We start from the raw sequence: 26,810 nt of genomic DNA on the forward strand, positions 1-26,810 counted from the left end.
GAATATTTTGTAAAATTGAATTTGCTTCTTACAGAACCTGCCACTATAGTGGAAAAAGCAGAATCTGTCAACGTAACTTCAGGAGATCCGGTAACCTTGGAATGCATTGTTAAAGGCACACCTGAGCTAAAAGTAAAATGGTTGAAAGACAATCAAGAATTAGTGTCTGGCAGGAAATACAAGATCAGTTTTCTTAATGGAATTGCTACTTTAAAAGTTCTATCTGCAGAGAAAGCAGATGGTGGTGAATATACCTTTGAAGTCCAGAATAATGTGGGTAGCAGCAGCTGCAAAGTATCAGTCAACGTTCTAGGTTTGACTTCCTGTGTTTTCTTTACTCTTTATTAATTCATTTTTAAAATCTCTTTCTAATCATGGTTCATTTTTGCTATTTAAACAGATCGTATTATTCCACCAACATTTATTAGAAAATTAAAGAAAATGGATGGTATCTTGGCTTCTCCACTCAAAATGGAATGCAAGGCTTCTGGATCACCTCCAATTACTATGTCTTGGTTCAAAGATGGCCATGAGATTGTCCATGGAGAAAAATATCACCTGGTATTTGGAGAAAATAAATGTGATTTGAAAATCAATACTTTGGAACTATCCGATGCTGGCAATTATTTATGTAAAGCAACCAATGCTGCAGGAAGCGATGAATGCAGTGGTGTTTTAACTGTGAAAGGTCAGTTTGATTTTTAATAATGGTACTAATTTTTATTATTCTTTGTATAAAAATTGCACTTTATGGTTGTAATAATTTTCATTTGATAGCAATTTGGCTATAAATTTGTGAATATTTATTGCAAATGAGTGGTGTTCAAAGACATAATTTATGAAAAGCTGTAAACTATAAATGACAAAAATATAATAAAAGACAGGACATGGTTGTTATATCAATTAATCAGGCAATATCTTTAGAGATAAAAACAGTGCTTATACTTCAGGTTGCTGACCTTTCTGTCACAATTGGGGCGCTGGTAGTGGACCCAAATGCGAGACACAGACACTGAAGTGCAAGGAACAGGACTTGACTAGAGTAGGGACGTGACAGGATACAGACAAGGAGCAGGGACAAGAACGCAGACTTGGGCTAGGACATGGACTAGACACAGGGAACCCGGACAAGGAACTATGAACTAGGAGCCTGGGCTTGGACTCCGAGCCAGAGACTGGACAAGGACCTAGGACCTGGGTCTTGCCTCGGGCTCGGACCCCAGAACTAGGCAAGGACATGACATGGCTACAGGACAGGACATGGCTGGGGTCTTGGCTCTTGAGGCTTGAGGCTAATAACTCAGAGGCTGGAGCTCGGAGACAGACTGGGAACTGTACATCAACATAGAGCCAGGACTCATCTTTAACATGGTACTAACACGAGACTGGACAGTACATAAACAGAGCCAGGACTTATCCTTGGACAAGCCGGGACTCATCTTTAACATGACACCAGCACGAGACAGGACAGTACATAGACATATGGCCAGGACTTATACTTAGACTAGCCAGGACTCCACTTCTCCACACCAAGGTGGGACAGGACCATCCATCGGGTAACGGCAGAACAGCCAGACTTACCCAACAGAGGTAAAGACAAGACAGGTCCCCCCACAGGGCAACAGCAGAACAGCCTGACTTACCCCACAGAGGCAAGGATAAGACAGATCCCCCTGCAGGGCAATGGCAGAGCAGCCTGACTTACCCCTCAGAGGCGAGGACAAGAAGAGACGAATACCAAAGAATGACAGACAGTTCCATTTCTGCATTGGCAATTGAACTTGACAGTGGTGCAGGGGAGGTATCCAGGTAGAGAGTCAGGCAAAGGTGGAAAAGAGAGGGAAGGGACAGGACAGTCCAGCAAGGAATCCCTCGTTTGCAGAGGTATTTATGTCTCAGCCCCAAAACGAGAATCATGTGCCCACAACAGAAACTGGGGAAAACCAGAAACCCCGGAACAAGGAATCATGGACCGGACCATGAACCAGAACACGGATTTCCCGGACCGGACCATGACACTTTCATCAAATTGAGGCAGGTTAGAAATTAGTTAATATTTCAGTTTGAAACCCTGTTCTGATGGAGAGTTTTGATTCAAAACACAAACAATTTCTTCTCCCCCACTGGTGGCACTAAACCCACTGAATTCCTCTCACAGATTGCTTGTTGATCCAGCTTCCAACACCTGTAGTCTCCTGTGTCTCTTAAAATCAGTTGGAGAGAAGGGGGAGAGAGGATGGACCCAAAGAAATCTCTGTGATAGAGGCCAAGAGATAGCAAAAGGGATATATGGGTGTAGGGCCAGCTGATCTTACAAATTACAGTTAATTTGTCTAGAGAAGTTGTAAATAGGAAAAGACAAGTCATAGCATAGAGGAGAAAAATACACAATGCTGGAATTGTGAGATAGAAAATGGGGAAATGTTTGAAAGGACACCAAAGTTAGTCTTGAGTCAGGATGGAAACAAATTCTTTAAAAATTATTTGTAGAAGGGAATAGCCTGATGTCCTGATCCTTTAACTTAGACCTAAACTTTAAGGAAGGGAAAAATATAGGATGAAGTTTGTAGTAATATGGCTTGCTGTCAGAAGAAGAGGATTACAAAGGTGTGAAGTTTATAAAAAAAAAGGACAATTGATTTTATTTCCATTTACAACAAAATGTCTCTAAAATTTTCCATTTAAAATAAATTATGCAATATATTATTTCATTTTCACCCTTTAGAACCACCCTCATTTGTGAGTAAACCAGATCCTCAAGAAGTTTTACCTGGCTCAACAGTGAAATTTGTAAGTGTTATTACTGGCACAGCACCATTGAAAGTAAAATGGTTTAGAGGCAGCACTGAACTGTTAACAGGAAGAAGAAGTCACATATCTTTAAGTGACTCAACATCAGTACTTGAGCTACTAAATGTGGAACCTTCCCAAAGTGGTGACTACACTTGCCGAGTTAAGAATGAAGCTGGTGAAGATTTTTGTACAACAAAATTAGTTGTGAAAGGTTTGTAAAATACACATTTTAAAGATGAACATGAGTAATAATATTTTATCAAAGTTACAAGTATATATTTTTACAATTATTTGTCTATGTTTTTTTTTACCAGAACCAGCAGTATTCCAGAAAAAAATAAAAGATTCCAGTGCAGTACTGGGAAAGTCAGTTTGTCTTGATTGCATATACTCTGGTACTCCAGAAATCAAAATAACCTGGAAAAAGAATGGACTTGAGATACTCCAGTCTGAAAAGCATATTATTACAACTACTGAAACATCTTGCATTTTGGAAATTCTCAACTCTGTTAGAGATGATGGTGCAACATATACTTGTGAAGTACAAAATGATGCTGGAGGGGACACTTGTCAGGCTGAAGTAAAAATACTGGGTTTGTTCACTTTTAATTTCTTCCATTTAGAAACCATAGAAAAACTACAGCACAGAAACAGGCCTTTTGGCCCTTCTTGGCTGTGCTGAACCATTTTCTGCCTAGTCCCACTGACCTGCACACGGACCATATCCCTCCATACACCTCCCATCCATGTATCTGTCCAATTTATTCTTAAATGTTAAAAAAGAACCCGCATTTACCACCTCCACTGGCAGCTCATTCCACACTCCCACAACTCTCTGTGTGAAGAAGCCCTCCCTAATGTTTCCTTTAAACTTTTCCCCCCTCACCCTTAACCCATGTCCTCTGGTTTTTTTCTCCCCTTGCCTCAGTGGAAAAAGCCTGCTTGCATTCACTCTATCTATACCCATCATAATTTTATATACCTCTATCAAATCTCCCCTCATTCTTCTACGCTCCAGGGAATAAAGTCCTAACCTATTCAACCTTTCTCTGTAACTGAGTTTCTCAAGTCCCGGCAACATCCTTGTAAACCTTCTCTGCACGCTTTCAACCTTATTAATATCCTTCCTGTAATTTGGTGACCAAAACTGAACACAATACTCGAGATTCGGCCTCACCAATGCCTTATACAACCTCATCATAACATTCCAGCTCTTATACTCAGTACTTTGATTAATAAAGGCCAATGTTCCAAAAGCTCTCTTTACGACCCTATCTACCTGTGACACCACTTTTAGGGAATTTTGTATCTGTATTCTCAGTTCCCTCTGTTCTACTGCACTCCTCAGTGCCTTACCATTTACCCTGTATGTTCTACCTTGGTTTGTCCTTCCAAAGTGCAATACCTCACACTTGTCTGTATTAAACTCCATCTGCCATTTTTCAGCCCATTTTTCCAGCTGGTCCAAATCCCTCTGCAAGCTTTGAAAACCTTCCTCACTGTCCACTACACCTCCAATCTTTGTATCATCAGCAAATTTGCTGATCCAATTTACCACATTATCATCCAGATCATTGATATAGATGACAAATAACAATGGACCCAGCACTGATCCCTGTGGCACACCACTAGTCACAGGCCTCCACTCTAAGAAGTAATTCTCTACTACCACTCTTTGGCTTCTTCCATTGAGCCAATGTCTAATCCAATTTACCACCTCTCCATGTATACCTAGCGACTGAATTTCCCTAACTAACCTTCGATGCAGGACCTTGTCAAAGGCCTTACTGAAGTCCATGTAGACAACATCCACTGCCTTCCCTTCATCCACTTTCCTGGTAACTTCCTCGAAAAACTCCAATAGATTGGTCAAACATGACCTACCATGCACAAAGCCATGTTGACTCTCCCTGATAAGTCCCTGTGTATCCAAATGCTTGTAGATTCTGTCTCTTAGTACTCCTTCCAATAACTTGTCCACTACCGACGTCAAACTTACCGGCCTATAATTTCCCGGATTACTTTTCAATCCTTTTTTAAACAACGGAACAACATGAGCCATTCTCCAATCCTCCAGCACCTCACCTGTAGACACCGACATTTTAAATATTTCTGCCAGGGCCCCCGCAATTTCAACACTAGTCTCCTTCAAGGTCCAAGGGAATACCCTGTCAGGTCCTGGGGATTTATCCACTTTAATTTGCCTCAAGATAGCAAGCACCTCCTCCTTTTCAATTTGTACAGTTTCCATGATCTCACTACTCGTTTCCCTTAATTCCATAGACTTCATGCCAGTTTCCTTAGTAAATATAGATGCAAAAAACCCATTTAAGATCTCCCCCAGCTCTTTTGGTTCTGCACATAGCCGACCACTCTGATCTTCAAGAGGACCAATTTTATCCCTTACAATCCTTTTACTCTTAGTATAGTTGTAAAAGCTCTTTGGATTATCCTTCACTTTGACTGCCAAGGCAACCTCATGTCCTCTTTTAGCCCTCCTGATTTCCTTCTTAAGTATTTTCTTGCGCTTTTCATACTCCTCAAGCACCTTATTTACTCCCTGTTTCCTATACATGTCATACAACTCTCTCTTCTTCTTTATCAGAGTTGCAATATCCCTTGAGAACCAAGGTTCCTTATTCCTATTCACTTTGCCTTAAATCCTGACAGGAACATTTGTGGAATTAAAACTAATACCTTTCTTATTTGCTTTCTTTTATCAAAACATTTGGTATGCATCTTCTTTAATCATAATAATGTATTGTTTTTATCTTAGAACCGCCAACATTTGTCCAACATTTAGAGCCTCTGGAAGTAACCGTCGGTGACTCAGGATCTTTTCAATGTGCGCTGACTGGAACACCTGAAATAAAAGTAGCTTGGTACAAGGGAGATACAAAACTGAGATCCACCCCAAATTGCAAAATGGAGTTTGTGAACAATATTGCAAAATTGGAATTAAAGAAAGTAGCAATGAACGACTGTGGGGAATTCATATGTAAAGCTGAAAACAAAATAGGTGTCTGTTCATCAAAAGCTGTGCTCACTGTACAAGGTAATTTTGGTTGATACATTAATTAACATTGTGCAGAATGTGTATACCTTTGTTGGAACATTTTGACCTTTTAACTATTGGTAAAAGAAGCTTGTACAAGTATATTAACTCTTCTGTTATGGTTTGTTTTACAGAGCGCAAAACTGCACCTTCTTTTGTAAGAAAAGTTAAGAATATGGAAGTAACCCTTGGTCTTTCAGTAACATTTGAATGTCATACTGCTGGTTCAGCTCCCATTGAAACTTCTTGGTTTAAAGATGGTGTAAAGTTGGTCCCTGGAGAAAATTTAAATATGTCTTTCATGGAGAATGTAGCAACTCTTAAAATTCTTAAAGCTGAGATGGAGCATGCTGGTGAATACACTTGCAAAGCATCAAACATGATGGGAGATGCTTCATGCAGTTCTAGATTATCTGTCAAAGGTATATTGAGTTAAACATTTACGATTTTGACTTCTATAATATTTACCATAAACTATATAGAACATAGAATAGTACAGCACAGTACAGGTCCTTCGGCCCACAATGTTGTGCCGACTCTCAAACCCTGCCTCCCATATAAGCCCCCACCTTAAATTCCTGCATATACCTGTCTAGTAGTCTCCTAAACTTCACTAGTATATCTGCCTCCACCACCGACTCAGGCAGTGCATTCCACGCACCAACCACTCTCTTAGTAAAAACCCTTCCTCTGATATTCCCCTTGAACTTTCTACCCCTTACCTTAAAGCCATGTCCTCTTGTATTGAGCAGTGGTGCCCTGGGGAAGAGGCGCTGGCTATCCACTCTATCTATTCCTCTTATTATCTTGTACACCTCTATCATGTCTCCTCTCATCCTCCTTCTCTCCAAAGAGTAAAGCCCTAGCTCCCTTAATCTCTGATCATAATGCATACTCTCCAAACCAGGCAACATCCTGGTAAATCTCCTCTGTACCCTTTCCAATGCTTCCACATCCTTCCTATAGTGAGGCGACCAGAACTGGACACAGTACTCCAAGTGTGGCCGAACCAGAGTTTTATAGAGCTGCGTCATTATATTGCAACTCTTAAACTCTATCCCGCGACTTATGAAAGCTAACACCCCATAAGCTTTCTTAACTACCCTATCCACCTGTGAGGCAACTTTCAGGGATATGTAGACAAGTACCCCGAGATCCCTCTGCTCCTCCACACTACCAAGTATCCTGCCATTTACTTTGTACTCTGCCTTGGAGTTTGTCCTTCCAAAGTGTACCACCTCACACTTCTCCGGGTTGAACTCCATCTGCCACTTCTCAGCCCACTTCTGCATCCTATCAATGTCTCTCTGCAATCTTTGACAATCCTCTACACTATCTACAACACCACCAACCTTTGTGTTGTCTGCAAACTTGCCAGCCCACCCTTCTACCCCAACATCCAGGTCATTAATAAAAATCATGAAAAGTAGAAGTCCCAGAACAGATCCTTGTGGGATACCACTAGTCACAATCCTCCAATGTGAATGTACTCCCTCCACCATGACCCTCTGCCTTCTGCAGTCAAGCCAATTCTGAATCCACCTGGCCAAACTTCCCTGGATTCCATGCCTTCTGACTTTCTGAATAAGCCTATGTGGAACCTTGTCAAATGCCTTACTAAAGTCCATGTAGATCACATCCACTGCACTACCCTCATCAATATGCCTGGTCACCTCCTCAAAGAACGCTATCAGGCTTGTTAGACACAATCTATCCTTCACAAAGCCATGCTGACTGTCCCTGATCAGACCATGATTCTCTAGATGCCCAGAGATCCTATCTCTAAGAATCTTTTCCAACAGCTTTCTCACCACATATGTAAGGCTCACTGGTCTATAATTACCCGAACTATCCCTACTACCTTTTCTGAACAAGGGGACAACATTCGCCTCCCTCCAATCCTCCAGTACCATTCCTGTGGACAACGAGGACATAAAGATCCTAGCCAGAGGCTCAGAAATCTCTTCCCTCACCTCGTGGAGCAGCCTGGGGAATATTCCGTCAGGCCCCGGGGACTTATCCGTCCGAATGTATTTTAACAACTCCAACACCTCCTCTCCCTTAATATCAACATGCTCCAGAACATCAATCTCACTCATATTGTCCTCACCATCATCAAGTTCCCTCTCATTGGTGAATACCGAAGAGAAGTATTCATTGAGGACCTCGCTCACTTCCACAGCCTCCAGACACATCTTCCCACCTTTATCTCTAATCGGTCCTACCTTCACTCCTGTCATCCTTTTTTTCTTCACATAATTGAAGAATGCCTTGGGGTTTTCCTTTACCCTACTGACCAAGGCCTTCTCATGCCCCCTTCTTGCTCTTCTCAGCCCCTTCTTAAGCTCCTTTCTTGCTTCCCTATATTCCTCAATAGACCCATCTGACCCTTGCTTCCTAAACTTCATGTATGCTGCCTTCTTCCTCCTGACTAGATTTTTCACCTCACTTGTCACTCATGGTTCCTTCACCCTACCATTCTTTATCTTCTTCACCGGGACAAATTTATCCCTAACATCCTGCAAGAGATCTCTAAACATCGACCACATGTCCATAGTACATTTCCCTGCAAAAACATCATCCCAATTCACACCCGCAAGTTCTAGCCGTATAGCCTCATAATTTGCCCTTCCCCAATTAAAAATTTTCCTGTCCTCTCTGATTCTATCCTTTTCCATGATAATGCTAAAGGCCAGGGAGCGGTGGTCACTATCCCCCAGATGCTCACCCACTGAGAGATCTGTGACCTGACCCGGTTCATTACCTAGTACTAGATCTAGTATGGCATTCCCCCAGTCGGCCTGTCCACATACTGTGACAGGAATCCGTCCTGGACACACTTAACAAACTCTGCCCCATCTAAACCCTTGGAACTAATCAGGTGCCAATCAATATTAGGAAAGTTAAAGTCACCCATGATAACAACCCTGTTATTTTTGCACCTTTCCAAACCCTGCCTCCCAATCTGCTCCTCTGTATCTCTGCTGCTAGCAGGGGGCCTATAGAATACCCCCAATAGAGTAACTGCTCCCTTCCTGTTCCTGACTTCCACCCATACTGACTCAAAAGAGGATCCTGCTACATTATCCACCCTTTCTGTAGCTGTAATAGTATCCCTGACCAATAATGCCACCCCTCCTCCCCTTTTTCCGCCCTCTCTATCCCTTTTAAAGCACTGAAATCCAGGAATATTGAGAATCCATTCCTGCCCTGGTGCCAGCCAAGTCTCTGTAATGGTCATTACATCATAATTCCATGTATGTATCCAAGCTCTCAGTTCATCGCCTTTGTTCCTGATGCTTCTTGCATTGAGGTACACACATTTCAGCCCTTCTACCTTGCTGTCTTTACACCGTATATTCTGCTTCTCTTTCCTCAAAGCCTCTCCATATGTTTGATCTGGCTTTATTCCATGCACTTCTTTCACTGCTCTATCGCTCTGGGTCCCATCCCCCTTGCAAATTAGTTTAATATAGTGTTGACATTTTAATATCTGCTTTCATGTTGCCTTGCATAGTTATTACTTTGTTACTTTTACAATAAAATATTTATGTTTACATTTTTAGAGCCTAGGGTTGCACCCCGCTTTGACAAAAGACTAGAACCAGTAGAAGTTACAACAGGGGAAAGTGTGGATCTTGAATGCCATTTAACTGGATCTTTCCCAATTAAAGTTACTTGGCTGAAGGATGGCAAAGAGATTCGATCTGGTGGCAATTACAACATAACTTATGTAGAAAATACACCCCACCTGATCATTCTGAAAGCAGACAAAGGAGATGTTGGTCAATACATTTGTGAGGCCAGCAATGATATTGGAAAGGATTCATGCAAAACTGAAGTGACTGTGAAAGGTACTGATCAATAATAATTACAAATCTTTGCTCTCTGTTATATCGTGTGAGCCTAGATGTTAGTAATTATAGAAGAAATCTTTTAAATATTTAAAAATGAATGTGAGTTGTAAGAATCCAGGTTTGATTAGTTTCAAAAGATACTTTTTTAACATCTGCAGTGTGACTCTTAATGGTTACTTGGTCAATTTTTTTTTGCTATCCAGTGCATGTGCATTTCTTATTTTGATTTTTCTAACCATCTTTGGGTTGGAGCTTTTCTTGCTATAATAGTTGGCATTGCTTTTGTAGTTAATAGGTTTATTCAATATCCAGATATAGGTTAACTATTAATAAAATTGAATTAGGAAAAAAAATGAAAAGATCCAAACAAGGTAACAAAAATGCATAAACACCAATAAATAAAAATATCAAAATAATACAAAAACAAAACTAAAGAGTAATACATTCCTCCTCAAGTTCTGCTCTACAATCCCTATGAAAATCAACAAGCTGCCAGAATTTCCACCAAATATGACTTTGTACATGATCCAGGAGGCAACTTCCTCAGCTTAAAGGTGACCAGAATCCTGTGGTGTAGTGAACTAATAATAAGTCCATATCAATGTACAGAAATGTGTGATACACTGATATTTCAAAAATTAAGTGGAAATAGTTTTGGACTACAAGCCTTAGCTAAAGTTAGCATGCTTCACGACAACTGGTTGTTTATCACTTTCATAGTGCTACTTCTGTCTGATACAGATCGTAAAATTCCACCAAGCTTTACTAAAAAGCCTCTTGAAACAATACACGAAGTAGAAGGAAAACCTATAAAACTTGAAGCTCGTGTTTCTGGTTCACAACCATTATCTGTAACCTGGTTCAAAAATGAGCAAGAGATATTGCAAACTGAAAACTATGAGCTATCATTTAAACACAACGTCGTAATGTTGAACATTAAAAAAGCACAGCATGCTGATTCTGGTGTGTATACATGTGAAGCATCCAATGAAGTAGGCACTGCACAGTTTAACGTCTCTGTTTCAATCGAAGGTTAGTAATGCTATTAGTGATTACAGTGGGTATTATTTTATTATTCTGTTACTTGCTGTCAAATGAGTTAACCAATGACTTAACATAGAGAATGTTCTGTGTACAATCAGTCCTCATTATTAATATATTCACTTTCACTTACTTGTGAAGTTGTCCCCAGTCCCTATCTTGAACTTCTTTGGACAAGTATTTCTATAACCATATACATGCTGAGGTACTAATCATTATCTCTATAAACATAGTGATCAGTTTTCATACTGCTTGGGTCAAGTGGTTCCCTGCTGTTTGCTGTTGCAGTCAAGAATAGCCTCAGGCTTACATAGCTGTTCCCTATGATTTCAGAACTGATCTCTGCATTCAAATATAAATGCATTCATTTAAACTAATACTATTACCTTATAGGTATTTTTTAAAAACTGTAATACTTAAGGGACTATTTTATGATTATTTGGAGGGTCATAGGGTACAAAAGACAGTGTCTAAGTGGTGTTCATTTTATCTGGTGTATGTGGGAAGCCCCTGTCTCTCGTGGATAATGAAGAAGGAGTTGGTGTAGAAATTTTTACTATTTATTTTTCATAATATGGCATTACTTGTATCTTCTGCACTTATTGCGAAGGTGGTGTTGAGCCACCTTCTTGATCAGCTAATGTTCTCCTAGGGAAGATGTACACACGTTTTCAATGGGAAGTCAAGAAAATAGATCTTGTGACAATCAATGAGCAGCAATATGTTTACAAACCAGAGTATTAAGCAGATGAACTTGCAAGTGGTTGTGTTCCAAATGTCCACAACACGCTGGAGAAACTCAGCAGGTCGGGCAGCATCCGTGGAAACGATCAGTCAACCTTTCGGGCCGGAACACTTCGTGACAAAGGGTTCCGGCCCGAAACGTTGACTGATCGTTTCCATGGATGCTGCCCAATCTGCTGAGTTCCTCCAGCGTGTTGTCAGTGTTGCTTTGACCCCAGCATCTGTAGATTATTTTGTGTTTGTGTTCCAAAAGTGCTTTCTTAGTGATAGAAGTAAGAGATGCTGTCAGAGAGACAAGTAAATGAAGTACATTGTGCAGCCATGGCACACAGAAAATAGAGGAATAGATGTTTAAAGCGGTTTACAGTTGCAAATATGGTGCCAGTTAAATTAGTTGTTTTGTCAGGCTTCTCAAGTATTGTTTCATGCTGAGAGTGTTGGTATGTAGAGTAATCTTGGTTTCTTTGCAGATGAATCACTGAAATTTAATATGTACATGGGGAAGCAAGTAGGAAGTCTGAATTGTCTTCTCAATCTGTAATGGTTTATTTTGCAGAACATAAAATGGCACCTTATTTCATCAGGAAAATTAAGAATATGGAAGTATCTCTTGGTTTACCAGTGACCTTTGAATGTTGCACTGCTGGTTCTGCTCCTATTAAAGTATCTTGGTTTAAAGGTGGTGTAAAATTACTCCCTGGAGAAAACTTAATTATATCTTTCATGGAGAATGTAGCAACTCTTAAAATTCTTAGAACTGAGATGAATCATGCTGGTGAATACACTTGCAAAGCTTCCAACGAAGTTGGAGTTGTTTCATGTAGTTCAAAACTAGTTCTTATAGGTATGTTGGATTGAATATTTACCTTATTTTTTCTTTAATAATGTTTTGATCTATAATTGATATATGTTGTTACTTTACAATTGATATTTCTATAATAGAATTGTTGTAATTATTGTATTAATTATTATAATGTTTTCAGAGTCCAGAGTTGCTCCTCTATTTGACAAAAAACTGGAGCCAGTGGAGGTAACAACCGGACAAACTGTGGACTTTGAGTGTCACTTAATTGGCTCTCCACCAATTAAAGTTACTTGGCTGAAGGATGGCAAAGAGATTCGATCGGGTGGAAATTACAAGATAACTTATGTGGAAAGTACACCCCGTCTGATTATTCTGAAAGCAGACAAAGGAGATGTTGGTCAATACATTTGTGAGGCCAGCAATGATATTGGAAAGGATTCATGCAAAACTGAAGTTATTGTGAAAGGTATTGATTAATAGCAGTTATAATCTTCACTCTCTCATACATCTAATGAGCCTAGACTTCAACAATTTCAAAGCCGAATGTTTATTTTTGCACTTCAAAGTGATTCTGACAAGTCATTTGATCATTTCTGTTATATTTTTATCTGTGTTTCTCATTATTATAATATTTTAAAATGGCTTAACACTGATCATTAGTTCTTTATTTTTGTGCACATCAATCTCTCCTTTTCCTGAAGCACATATTTAACTTTGAAGACCCAAAGAATGTGAACACCATTTAACAAGAATAAGGCTGAACTTCTACAACTCCATTTTCCTGTATTTTCCCTTGTTCACTATGATCTGTAAACAATACTCTGTAATTCTTAGTCTTGAATATATTTAGATCAGTTAGTGTCTACATTTCATTCATGGAAGAATAATATTATTGAAGAAATTAAAAATAGCTATGTATCTGATCAAACAATCTGGTTTCCTACTTAAATTGCTGTTGCTTTTATCTTGTGCAATGGAAAGGCTCCGTCCTAATAACTTTCCACATCCCTGGAGTCCAGCAACATTTCTATCAGGTCATGCAAAATAGGGGCCCTTTCCTGGAAACTTTCCGATGATTGGCAAAGTTGGGGACAGGGCTTTGCTAACTGTAGTAGTCGCCAATAGTTTTATTAGTTTTTAATTGCATAATATTCAAAGGTAGTTTAAAAACTATAAAAATTAAGGCAAATAATAAATTAAATAGAACTATTTGATAAAAAATGTTGCTTAAAGCACACAAAGCATGTAACAATTAAAAGCAAACAAAATTAACTATGTAAAACTATTGCTCTGCAATTCCCATTAAAGTAAGTGTGGCCACAAATCTTTCAGAAATTTTGTCAAACGTACCACTGCCTCTGTGTACTACAATGAACTAACAGTAAGTCCATGTGAGTACGGCAAAAATTACCAATTGATCAAGTTGAAACCATCATTAAAAGTCAGCCTGCCTCAAGCCAATTGAATGTATGTGATATTTATATTGTTACTCCTTTCTAATGCAGATCATAAAATTCCACCAAACTTTACTAAAAAACCTCTTGAAACAATTCATGAAACAGAAGGAAAATCTATAAAACTTGAAGCTCATGTTTCTGGTTCACAACCATTATCTGTAACCTGGTTCAAAGATGAGCAAGAGATCTTGCAAACTGAAAACTATGAGCTATCATTTAAAAACAATGTCATAATGTTGAACATTAAAAAAGTACAGCTTGCTGATTCTGGTGTGTATACATGTGAAGCATCCAATGAAGTAGGCACTGCAAGGCTTAATGTCTCTCTGCTGATCAAAGGTAAGTGAAGGGTAATGATGATTGCATGGAGTGCAAATTCTCCTCTTTCTTCAGTCGCATTTATTGGTAATTTTTTAGAAGTGTTATTAGAGCTATATTTGTTTAAAGTACAAATACCAAAAGGAAATTAAAGATAGTATCAAATAAAATGAAGAACCTAATAAAGTTGTCAGAGATTGCAGTACATTATAAGATAGCAAGCATTTAGAACTCAGTGAAAGTAAGCCAAGAAATTGATAAAGGCAAGATGGAATATTAGAGTAGACTATTAAGAAACATAAACATTGAGTAATTCATTATTGTAATCTTCAATAGGCATTCTAAAATCCTTATTGTTATAAACTCTTCTTGTCAGCATATCATTTTGATGGTATCTTTTTTCATGATTATACATTGGTTAAAATCCAACAATTATTTCCCATCTCTAATAGCCCTTTATATGGTGGTAGTAAGCCACCTTCTTGAACATGCCATGGATTCCCAGGAAAGCAGCTCACAATGCCATTGAGAAGGGAATTCCATGATTTAGACCCATTTGTGATGACAATGATATCTTTCCAAGTCAGAGTATTGTGTGATTTAGAGAGGAACCTGTAGATGCCATGTGCTTTCTTGGCATTGAGTTCGTAGCTTTTACAGGTCCTATCAAAGTTGCCTAGGCAATTGATTTCAGTGTACTTTGTAAATGGCATACACTGTAGCCATGGTGCGCAGGTACTGATTGCAGGAAATGTTTTGAGTGGCTTACAGTGGTTGCCTTGTGTATGAACGACTAAAAGTTAACTTGTCAGTATGGCATGCAAGTAGGGTATCAAATGATCTTATTTTCATAACATTTTATTTTACAGAACATAAAATTCCACCTTCTTTCTTAAGAACAATGGAGAATATTGAAATAACTGTTGGCTTACCAATCACATTTGCATGTCATACTGCTGGTTCAGCTCCTATTGAAACTGCTTGGTTTAAAGATGGTGTAAAATTAATTCCTGGAGAAAATTTAATTATATCATTTATAGAGAATGTAGCATCTCTTAAAATTCTTAAAACTGAATTGAAGCATGCTGGTGAATACACTTGCAAAGCTTCCAACATAGCGGGAGATATTTCATGTCATTCAACACTGTCTCTCAAAGGTACAGTATATTGAGTTAAATATTTACTAATTCAGCTTCTTTCCTTAATTAATAATTACCTTTTATAGTATTAGGACTTTAGTATCTACTTTCATCAGTCAGTACTAGACGTTATTACTTTGCTGTTGATGCATTTATAATAGAGTGCAATTCTTGTTATGGTTTCAGAGTCTAGAGTTGCTCCTCTATTTGACAAAAAACTAGAACCAGTGGAAGTTACAGTTGGAAAAACTGTGGATCTCGAGTGCCACTTAATTGGGTCTTCCCCAATTAAAGTTAGATGGCTGAAGGATGACAGAGTGATTCATTCGGGTGGCAATTATAAGATAACTTTTGTGGAAAATACACTGCATCTGATTATTCTGAAAGCAGACAAAGGAGATGTTGGTCAATACATTTGTGAGGCCAGCAATGATATTGGAAAGGATTCATGCAAAGCTGAAGTGGTTGTGAAAGGTTATTGTTCAATAACAATTATAATTCTTTATTCATTGACGTATTATATGTGTCTGGGCTTTATTTATTATGGGGAAAATGTTCACATCTTTTAAAAATGATTTTTATTTGTTGTGCTACCATTCAACAAGAATAAGGCTGAACTTTCATATCAGCTGCAATTCCCTCCACTTTCCCATTTCTCTTCTTCCCAATTGTGCTCAAAATCCTGTAGATCCTAATACAGAATATATTTAGTGTCTTGAACAATTGCTTTTTGCTCAGTGGAGATTAATATCACTGAAGATATATAAAAAAATTTATGGACCATATCATACTTGAATCACTGCCAGTGGTCTGTCTGACCACCTTATTGGCACTCATTGCTGAGGCTCTAACTTATTAATCTTCCACATTCTGGAATGCAGCAATATTTTATCAGGTGTTGCAGAAAAGATACCCTGCCCTCAAAACTTCCTGGTAGTTAGCAAAACTGGAGATGAAGCTCTTGAAATTATTTCTTCATGTAAATAATTAAATGTGCAACAAAATTATTTTTGAATCAAGACAAATAGAATGAACTAAAATACACAAAAATAGTTTAAAATAATTAAAAACAGCAAAGCAAACACAAAATTAAGAAGTAACACATTTCCATTGGCCTTCTAAAATGTACACAGATCAAACCCTTTGATGTCAATGGGGTCTCAGATTTTACTCCAGGCTTGATCCTAGTGTATAATCCAAGGAGCAATTTGCTCAGTTTAATGTTCTGGTCTGCTGCAGAATTCCAGTTGAATTGAAATTTTAAATGACAAATGATAGCAGTTCTAATTGGAACTGTTGATAATAGTCAGCATGTTTTAGGCCAGGTAGATGTGTGTGTGTTTTTCACAATGCTATTCCTTTCTGTTACAGATCGTAAAATTCCACCAAGTTTTACCAAAAAGCCTCTTGAAACAATTCATGATACAGAAGGAAAATCTGTAAAACTTGAAGCTCGCGTTTCTGGTTCACAACCATTATCTGTCACCTGGTTAAAAGATGAGCAAGAGATCTTGCAAACGACAAACTATGAGTTATTATTTAAAAATAATCTCATAACAATGAACATTAAGAAAGCACAGCTTGCTGATTCTGGTGTTTATACATGTGAAGTATCCAATGAGGCAGGCTCTGCAACATTTAATGTGTCTCTGCTGATCAAAGGTTAGTGATGGATATTCATGGCTATAAGGGTTGGCGAAACTTACACTTGCCAATGTATATTTAGAAACGTAGAAAATGTACAGCACATTACAGGTCCTTTGGCCCACAATGTTGTGCTGATCATGTAACCGACTCTAGAAACTGCCTAGAATTTCCCTGCCACATAGCCCTTTATTTTTCTAAGCTCCACGTACCTATCTAAGAGTCTCTTAAAAGACCCTATTGTATCCACTTCCACCACTGTTGCTGGCAGTGCAATCCATGCACCCACCACTCTCTATGTGGAAAAACTTACCTCTGACATCCCCCTTATACCTACTTAAAAGCACCTTAAAACTATGTTCCCTCTTGTTCGCCATTTCAGCCCTGGGAAAAAGCCTCTGGCTATCCACACAAGCAATGCCGCTCATCAACTTATATACCTCTATCAGGCCACCTCTCATACTCTGTCGCTCCAAGGAGGAAAGGCCAAGTTCACCCAACCTATTCTCTTAAGGCATGCTCTCCAATCCAGGCAAAATCCTTGTAAATCTCCTCTGCACGCTCTCATTTCGTCATTTTTTAATATTTATTATTACAAAGTCCATTGGACTTCTAAAATCTGTTGTTGATTTCTCTTATATACATTTTGTTTAAAATACTGCATTTTAATCAATAACTATAAATACAAAGGTGTTCTCATTGTTCATTTTTCACAATTTGGGCATTGCTGGAAAGGTCAACATTTATCGCTTCCCTCTAATAATTACTTGGGATGTGGTGGTGAGTCAAGTTCTTGAGCCATCACAGTCCTTCTGGAAAAGCTAGTCCTATTGTGCCTTTGGGAGGAGATTCCAGGTTTTAGGCCAAGTCACACTGAAGGAACATCAATTTATTTCAAAATCAGTATGTTCTGTGATCCGGACAGAATCCTGGAGGTAATGGTATTCTCATAAATCTCTCTGGTTGTAGAAAAGCTGCTGTCAGAATTGGCTGGGCAAATAACTAGTGCATTTGTTGATGGCACACACCATACATATGTTGCATATAGTGAGTGGAATGGATATTTACAGTAATTTAGAATGGTAGGTGTGGTGCCTATCAAGTCAAGTGCTTTGCTATAGTGGTGTCAAGCGTATAGAGCATTGTTTCAATGTCAGAGATTGAAAAGTGTTGGTGTTCAGAGGGACCTGGATATTTCTGTACACAAATAGCTGTTAACTTGTCGAGCAGGCAAGTAGGAGTTTAGAATTCCTTTATCTGTTTCTTCAGTTTTATAAGCTTATATTGCAGCCGTGATCATCAAGAATAAAGTATACTATCTTGCCCTTGTATTAGTACATGAGTCCCTTGTTACTTCTGGAATCACTATGCTTCTGCAAATTGAGTTTCTTTCCTTGATTTTCTGTCTTTATCTAGCTTGCCTGTTTTGTTAATTAGAATCCAATTCAAGCGGTAGGAATCCATATTCTAATTGAGTTACAATAGCAATCATTCTGTGTTATTTTGTTGCTGGGCAAGTTTTATCATCCAGGATAGGTCATTAGATGAAACTTTATCTATGAAAAAGTGCTAAAAGTGTCGGAGCTAAAATGCGGATATTATTAAGTGTTATTAATGTTTTGAGCAAGTCTGTATCTAAACATTCTTAAGTGAAAGAGGAAATGTGTTAATTGGAAACAACAAGGACATGAACACAAAGGGGAGAGAGTATGTAAAATGATAATAGAAATTTTCTGTATTAAATATTAACATTTATTTTGTTGTTTTTTTAGAACTTAAGAAGCCACCTGTCTATGATATTCCACTTAAACCAATGACAGCAACTGAAGGAGAGTCTGTGCAGCTAAGTTGTCATGTCCATGGGTCTGAACCAATTAAAGTACAGTGGTTCAAAGATAGGAAAGAAATAAAACCATCTGACAAATTGAACATGACTTTTGTAAATGGCACAGCTACCCTAGCAATTAAAACAGCTGCAAAGACAGATAGTGGTGACTACTTGTGTAAAGCCACAAATGAGGCTGGAAGTGACAATTGCAAAGCCAAGTTAACAATCCAAGGTATGGGGTAGATAAATAGGATGTTTTTTTATCTGCATGTAATTGGGGAAAATAGAAATGAACAACCTGTAGAAGTAGTTAAGGCAGACATAAATGACAAGAAATGAGATGAAATACAAAGTCAAATGCCTTACAACTTGCACATTAAAGGAAATTGTGGGACTACCTCCGATTCATTCACCAAATATCTTACAAACATATTACCTCACCCGACTGTTGAATTGAAAATCAATATTTAAGCAAAGTAATGGATTCAGCCATAAATGAATAGATAGGGTTCTGTATGTAAGTGTTACTTGTAATATTGGTGTTACACAAAAGTTTATATAACTTAAATTTAAACTGAGGAATTGACCTAACCGGAACTCTCTGAAGGGGACTTTCTGAAGAAAGGATTCTTGCTGTTTCTCACTAGATGCAGGTCAGGCGCATTCAGCAAATTTACCTCTAGTAGAAGTTATTTTGTGATAAGATCAAAGTGTGGTATAAGTGTGCCCTGAATACCTTTGGTTAAATCAGGTTTGATTTAAACAAAAGATTACAATTTTTCTATGTACAGAGCATTCATTCACCATGTTTACTTTTTGAGAAATTGTGAATAGTTAATAGAATTAGACCTATTGAAATCATTTAATTTGTTTTGATTTAGAAAAAGTGGCAACAAAGAAAGTGGTTTCTCCACCACAACCTGACAAGATCTTCTTCATTGAGAAACCAAATAACTTGAAAGTAATAGAAAGTAAGTGCACTGTTGAATATTTTGTTGTGAATATATTTGTTAAAAAGTAATATTTCTGCAAGAGGTGATACTTAAAGAAGCTATTCTACATTTCAGAGGATATAGCAACATTTACTGCAAAGGTTGGTGGTGATCCAATTCCAAATGTCAAATGGATGAAAGGCAAATGGAGGCAAATGAACCATGGTGGACGATTTATTATACAACAGAAGGGACAAGAGGCCAAACTAGAAATCAAAGATGTGGTAAAAACTGACTCTGGACATTACAGATGTGTTGCATCTAATAAATTTGGTGAAATTGAAAGCAGTGCAAACTTAGAAATCGCGGAGAAGAAAGAAATCATTGTTGAAACAGACTTTAGAGCAAAATTGAAGAAGTAAGTATTCTGGTTTATGTATTGCTAATAAAGTTTTGATTTTTCATCTGATCATTATCTTGATTATGTGCATGATGTTCCTGAACCTCTCTCACTCTCTCTTGCTTAATTTTGGCCTTTTTCTGCATGATGATTTGTTCTATTTAATGGAATGGAAAAAATTTAGCTATGTTTTTGTTGATAACACACAGGTGTTAATATTCTTACATGGACTCATGTATTCCTGACGTAGATTTTTAATAATGAATTAATTTTACTACTTATTTTAAAAGAACACCATCCAAGAAAAAGGAAGAAGAAGCAGATAAGGACATTGATATTGTAGAACTGTTAAGGAATGTCGATCCTAAGGAGTATGAGAAGTATGCACGTATGTATGGAATTACAGATTTCCGGGGCCTCCTCCAAGCTATTGAGCAACTGAAGGCCAGCAAAGAAGATGAAACTCACAGAGTGGTGCGTAACGTTATATATGTTTGTACCATAGGACATATTATACATTTGATGCAGAATAGATGGCTTATATTCATACCCTTTGGTAATTACTTCTAATTGATGCTTTGTTAAGGAGATCGAAGAGCGGGAGCGAGGCCCTGAAGAAGATGAGTTTAATGAACTAATTCAATATATTCAGCAAAGAATAGAAAAAGTTGAGGTATGTTTTTTGTCTTTATAATGCAATGATTTTCTCAAGTGATATAATGATATTCTGTGATATTCCGTGCATATCTTTGGAAATAGATATTTATAAAAATGTTTATTTTCTCTACAGCCTATTGAATTAATCAAAGATATTGAAGATCAGGTTGTACGTACAAATGCAGATGCAGTGTTTGAATGTGCCATAAAAATAAACTATCCTGAAATCAAGCTTTCCTGGTACAAAGGAACTGAAAAATTGGAATCAAATAGCAAGTATGAAATGAGCATTGATGGTAATATTCATCGCTTAAGAGTTAGAAATTGTGGTCTGCAAGATCAAGGCAACTTCCGCATTGTCTGTGGCCCACATATCTCAAGTGCTAAACTGACAGTTGTTGGTAAGTGGTATTTATAATTTTGGTTCTAAATGTTCTCTGGAGACTTTTTAACTCCTCTAATTTATTTAAATTGTTTCTGTTCTCTAGAACCTATTGTTGAACAACATCTTGAAAATCTTTCCGGGAAAGAAGGTCATATCTGTATCATGGTTTGCCAGTTTTCTTTACCAAATTTAAAAACTGAATGGTTTAAAAATGGCAGGAGAATTGAGGGCCGTGGCCGATATTCCATAGATGTTGTAGATAAATTACAGAAAGTTACGATAAGTGACTTGAAACCCGAGGATCAAGGTCGATTTACTTGCAGATTTGAAGATCTAGAGACATCTGCTGATTTAAGGGTTCAAGGTTTGTAGTTTTATTAAATGGGGTTACTTTAATCGTAATTTGCTGAGTGAATTTTGCATAAGAATATTGTTTCTGCTTTTGTATGTTATAGCTCACCCAATTGAATTCACAAAGACAATTCAGGATATTGTGGTAAACGAACACGAGTCCGCTGTATTTGAGTGTGAGGTATCCTTTGATGATGCCATTGTAACCTGGTTTAAAGACACAGTGGTTTTGAAAGAAAGTGCAAAATACAGTTTCAGAAGGGAAGGGCGCCGACATTTTATGACCATCCATAATGTCACAACAGAAGATGAAGGTTTGTTTATTGTAATGATTCAATCTTATTTTTACTATAATGGTTATTTCTTTATTTTGATTATCAGCTGAGGTTAATTTTCAGAGAGCAATTCAAACTAGAGAAGTTACGTTAAGCTTAATTTTGAACTTTGATCAGAACACAGTCATAAAAATGTCCTCAATGTACTGAGAAGTACAAAAGTGAATGTAAAACTGGTTATATCAATAAAAAAGAATGAATAATTATGACTAGAGGCCTGATAGAGGTATTTGGAAATGTAAAGTTGTTTTATATAAGTAATGGATACAATGGTGTATGTGATGTTTTCCAAAATTAGGAGCCTTGGGTATAATCAAATAACAAGACTAGGAGGTTCTGTACCTTGAACATGGATTCTGGAATGAATCCCTGCATCCATCAACATCAATATAGGCTTTTTTTATTGTTAACCTGTTTCTATGCTATACATATTCTGAAATACATTGAAATCTCATTTCAGTTAAAATAAAGATAAATATCAAAGTATAAAATTATTTTCTTCAGGTGTTTATTCTGTAATTGCTCAACTGGAACCAAGAGGTGAAGCTAAAAGTACTGCAGAACTTTATGTGTCTAGCCAAGGTAGGTACTTTTGACTTTAACACAATTTTTTTCAAAGAAATTGTGTTGTTTTCAGAACTAATTTATGTGTTTACCTCACTTACAGAAATTACCTTGCAGCGGAGGAAACCTGGTATGTAATCTTTTTAAGATTTCATATTCCAGTAATCAAATATTAGTTTACAAAAAGATAAATCATGAACAGATGCAATTGTGCTCATTGCCTCATTTAGTTAGTGGTTCACAAGCTGCTGTAAGTTTGTTTACAATAAAGTACCTATATTAAATAATTTCACAAATATTACTGCTCTTAAAATATTTCTAATTTGTATGTAAAATGTAAATGTGTATGCAAATGTTAGGCTGATAATGAATTTTAAAAGCTACCTTTAACACTCCGTTGTCATTGCTGTTAATCATTTTGTTTACACTTCCTGAAAACCTTGCTAGGATTTAAAACTTGAAATGCCAATTAGAAGTTTAATTTCTTGAAGTAAAATATTCAAAAATATCAATACAGTAAATCCACAGGATCAAAAACCTAAAAATAATACATATTCTCTCTGTATTCTTCAGATGTTCCTGACTTTGAAATTCCATTTGAAGAAAAATCATTTACAGGTAAAACAACTGATAATATATGAATGTATTGTCAAGTAAGTCAGGGCTGGGCTGAAGAATTTATTACTGTGTAATTTGGATAGGAAGCAGCCTTTGATTTGACAGATCTGAGGCCAGCTGGAAGAACAAATATGCCCAGATTGCTTGGGTTCAATTGGGTACCGGTGTGGATGAGGCTAGTGGAAGGAGTTTGGTGGTGATTTTGACTGTAGCAGATGTATAGTTGAGACAACATTCCACCAATCACTGCTGAATCCATTCTTGCCATTGCCCCTTCTCCCCTCTATGCTAGCTGTCTTGCCCCTCCACTCTCAGTCCTGATGCAGGGCTTTGATCAAAAAAGCCGACAATTTATTTCGAGTCACCAGTGTTAGTCAACCCGCTGAGTTCCTCCAGCAGACTGTTAGCTCAATATTTCATTAGATATTCTCTTCAACCACAGATGATTGACGAAGTTGTGGTGAATTGAGTATCATCATAGTGTTCCACTTGTGAGGATGTGCAATCTGAAGGTGCTTTTATTGATATTATGTGATCTTGTGATCCTCTGGGAATAGAGACCTCTCCCTACTTCCAAACTTCAGCACCAATGCCTCAATGGTTGTGATTAAAAAGCTTATTGCTTGCTCTCTCCTTGTAAATTCTTCACATTTACCACAACAGCTTTACTTACAACAGGTTCAATGTACTGTACATATATATCCTTTTGCATGATTTTCATGTCGTCAAATTTAGCAGCCATTGCAAACTTTTTCCTAAATCTAACTTGCAAAAAATTGTACTTAAGAACTGTATTTTGGATTTGTGTGCACTTTTTTATGCTGTACTTTTCAAGTTCAAGTTTAGTTGTCATTCAAAAATATACATGAATGCAGCCAAATGAAACTGAATTCCTCTGGGGTCAAGGTGCAAAACCACACAGCACCAACAGATACGCACAGCACAAGGCACATACAGCATATATAATTATGATAGCAGTGAAAATACAGTGACAAAAATTATATAGCCCAAGTCCCTGAGTGTCATGTCCAGTAAATTGATGATGCATGGATGTTATCCTGGAGCCATGTTTCTGCAAGGACAAACCTGCAGCAGTTTCTCATCTCTTGCAAGTACAGTTGCAGACGAATGTAGTCCAGTTTGTCTTCCACTGAGTGAACACTGGAGGGCAGGACAGGACAGCCAGCCCCCAATCCAGTACGGAATCTAGTGGCACACGACCAGCTCCGGCGTCTCCTTCCCCAGAGGGCGCATCAGGTGATCCAGAGGCATGAGGGCCTTGTCCATGCAGCAACCATGTTTGAAGTTTCTTTTTTCCTGTATCTCCCCATGTATTTGTTTCAGTTAGCTGTTCAGATGTAACCTCCTTAATTATGTTAACATGATTGGATATTGATATTTTTTTCTTATCTTTTTAACAGAACAAGAATGGACAGAAGAAATAGGTAATGTGTTTCACATATTTGGTTTTAATAAAGTATGGAAATTATTGAATCCCATTCAAACATTCTGAATCAGCATAATTTAAACAATACTGTTAAACAGAATTGTTTTATCAGTGGACGGGCTCATGCTAATGATTCATCTTTATGATACTTGTCTCAAATGGATCATCTCTGCTACTACCCACACACATTTCCTTCCTCCCCAACCCTTCCCTCTCTCCAGCCAGCATGCTAATACAGTCATACACTCTGGAAACAATTGTTCATCCAGTCAGACCCAATAATAGTGTCCATATCCATGTCAACTTAATTTTTAAGTCAGTTGATGCTAAACAGAAATTAAGCTTTGCAGAAATTGAACCTCACACCAAATTACATTAGTTAATAATCTGAAACCTCTAATTTAGTAAGTTGATGCACCTCCCAATTCAGCACCTTCGAACTTTAAATGGACTTCAATACACTTCTGACATTGAAACATGGTGAGGCTAACTGGCCATGCATGAAGGCAGTTATATAGTGGCCCACAGCATTTTATCTCTATGTTTACCATTCTTGAGCAGCTTTTATGAAGTTATGATGAGGTTTACTGTGTACCTATAAAAACTGAGCTGAGCATTGGAGTTCTTAGGAAGGCATCAGTTCCTTGATCAGAATGATTATGATGCGTGATGTACATTTCAAAGGATTCCCAGCTTTGAAGGGTTCTACTACACATAGGCATTGTTGCTCTGAACTCATAATTTATGCCAAGAATTCAAATATAACAGACACAAAGGCTGTCTCTATGTTATTCATGTTCCACATTTCATTTCTGTTCATTAGAAACCAACACTAATAATACAAATATAATATCATGCTGACTTAATTAAAATATAACTTTACTATATCAGTGGTTTAATGTAAGAAACCAATTTTTCAGTAAAACCTAATGTGTAATTTCTAATATTTAAAATCCAATATTCCAAGCAGGTGTCATATTCTTTCTATGTGTGATGATTTATAAAAAAACATTTTCTTTTGAACAGGAATACACATTAATCGTGAGAAAACTGACCTTGAAGGGCCATTGAGTATGACTATAGTAAGATTAAATGAGTTAAAATGACAAGATGTCCAAATAATTTTCATTGATGACTAACTCTCCATTAATAATTTAGTTATTTTTCTTTAAACCTCCCTAAAGTCAATTCCTCATCTTAGGTCATTTGCTGTTGTACAAAGTTTGCTAAGAACAAATGAACATAAATAGACAAGGGGCAAAACAGTTTTATTTTCTCAAATTATGTTAATTAGCATACAACTGTTGTAGTTCGTAAACTTATAGTGTCTTGTCTCAATTGTTGCTATCTTCTACATGTGTTCTTGCTAAATGAAAACTGATAGCATATATCTCTTTTAAAGTGACTGAAATATCAAAGACTCATGAAGAAATTACTTACACTATTTTGGAAGAAGATGAAATTAGTCATCGGAAAGGTAGAAACAGTTATGCTATCTTGTTTCAAACAACACATTATGGAGGATTACTTTTAAGGAATAAATATTTAGAATAGGATGTCAATAACCTGCTCTTTATAGGCAACATTATCTGTGAATTTTATGAAAAGTTATGTATTTGCGCCCAGTTCAGTGACTTCAACATTTTATTTGGTCAGATTTCTTGTAACAGATCAGCATCTTATTTCTTTTAAGTACTTCTTCAAAGGTAACGTTTGAACTTTAAAGGTGAATTTCATTATTTATGTTTTCATCTTAGCAAGTCTACTTCTGAGGATTTCTTATACAAATAGTTGTTAATGTTTTTGATGAGGTCATCAATAAAAATAATATAAAGCAATAATTTTAATGCAGAATTTTGTCAAAATTTACTTAGACTAGCTTATCCATATCCATTTCTTTTAATAACATTTTTATGCTGCTAAGGAGTCAATTTTTTCCAAGTTGGGGCTGGTCTGTATTCCTACAGAACTTTCTATCAACTAGCCTTCAATGCAGTGCATTTTTGTGAAGCTCTTAGAAATTTAGTTACGTAGCATTATTAGACTGTAATCATTCACTATTTTCGAAACTTCCTCAAAGAACTCACTGAAGTTAATGCAGTAGAAACTTTATATGTTGAAGCAATATTAGGAATCTCAACCAATTATGCATTTACATACAACAATTTCTCACAAATGTCAAGTTGACAAGTATGCAGTATAATTACCAGGATCACTTAAATTTTCAAGTTGTTTTGAATATTTTAAATGTTGGAATCAATGCAGACTTCAGCAACTAAGATTCAAAATTCAAGATTGTTTAATGTCATTTCCAGTACACACGTGTAAATCAGAATGAAATAATTGTTACTCCGGATCCAATACAGCCCAAAAAACGCAACAAATATAAATACATTGGATAGCTTATATACATAGAGTAATTTTATGTCCATTAAGTCAC

General features: G+C 37.2%; 1 protein-coding gene across 1 annotated transcript in view; it reads left to right on the forward strand.

The window, feature by feature from the left end:
- ttn.2 (titin, tandem duplicate 2) overlaps window positions 1-26,810 on the forward strand; it is a 391,135-nt gene that overhangs the window by 128,233 nt on the left and 236,092 nt on the right. The window contains exons 55-79 of the mRNA XM_072261778.1: window positions 35-313; window positions 401-688; window positions 2,726-3,004; window positions 3,108-3,386; window positions 5,570-5,848; window positions 5,983-6,270; window positions 9,415-9,702; window positions 10,447-10,737; window positions 12,047-12,334; window positions 12,474-12,761; window positions 15,396-15,683; window positions 16,581-16,871; window positions 18,626-18,913; window positions 19,563-19,652; window positions 19,749-20,031; window positions 20,304-20,487; window positions 20,600-20,686; window positions 20,804-21,071; window positions 21,159-21,419; window positions 21,511-21,720; window positions 22,246-22,323; window positions 22,409-22,435; window positions 22,879-22,923; window positions 24,345-24,368; window positions 25,773-25,847. Coding sequence (XP_072117879.1) covers window positions 35-313; window positions 401-688; window positions 2,726-3,004; window positions 3,108-3,386; window positions 5,570-5,848; window positions 5,983-6,270; window positions 9,415-9,702; window positions 10,447-10,737; window positions 12,047-12,334; window positions 12,474-12,761; window positions 15,396-15,683; window positions 16,581-16,871; window positions 18,626-18,913; window positions 19,563-19,652; window positions 19,749-20,031; window positions 20,304-20,487; window positions 20,600-20,686; window positions 20,804-21,071; window positions 21,159-21,419; window positions 21,511-21,720; window positions 22,246-22,323; window positions 22,409-22,435; window positions 22,879-22,923; window positions 24,345-24,368; window positions 25,773-25,847 — 5,346 coding nt within the window. The remainder of the gene's footprint in view (window positions 1-34; window positions 314-400; window positions 689-2,725; window positions 3,005-3,107; window positions 3,387-5,569; window positions 5,849-5,982; window positions 6,271-9,414; window positions 9,703-10,446; window positions 10,738-12,046; window positions 12,335-12,473; window positions 12,762-15,395; window positions 15,684-16,580; window positions 16,872-18,625; window positions 18,914-19,562; window positions 19,653-19,748; window positions 20,032-20,303; window positions 20,488-20,599; window positions 20,687-20,803; window positions 21,072-21,158; window positions 21,420-21,510; window positions 21,721-22,245; window positions 22,324-22,408; window positions 22,436-22,878; window positions 22,924-24,344; window positions 24,369-25,772; window positions 25,848-26,810) is intronic.

This window comes from Mobula birostris, chromosome 6 (assembly GCF_030028105.1).
Source record: "Mobula birostris isolate sMobBir1 chromosome 6, sMobBir1.hap1, whole genome shotgun sequence".
In the NCBI taxonomy this organism is placed as follows: Eukaryota; Metazoa; Chordata; class Chondrichthyes; order Myliobatiformes; family Myliobatidae; genus Mobula; species Mobula birostris.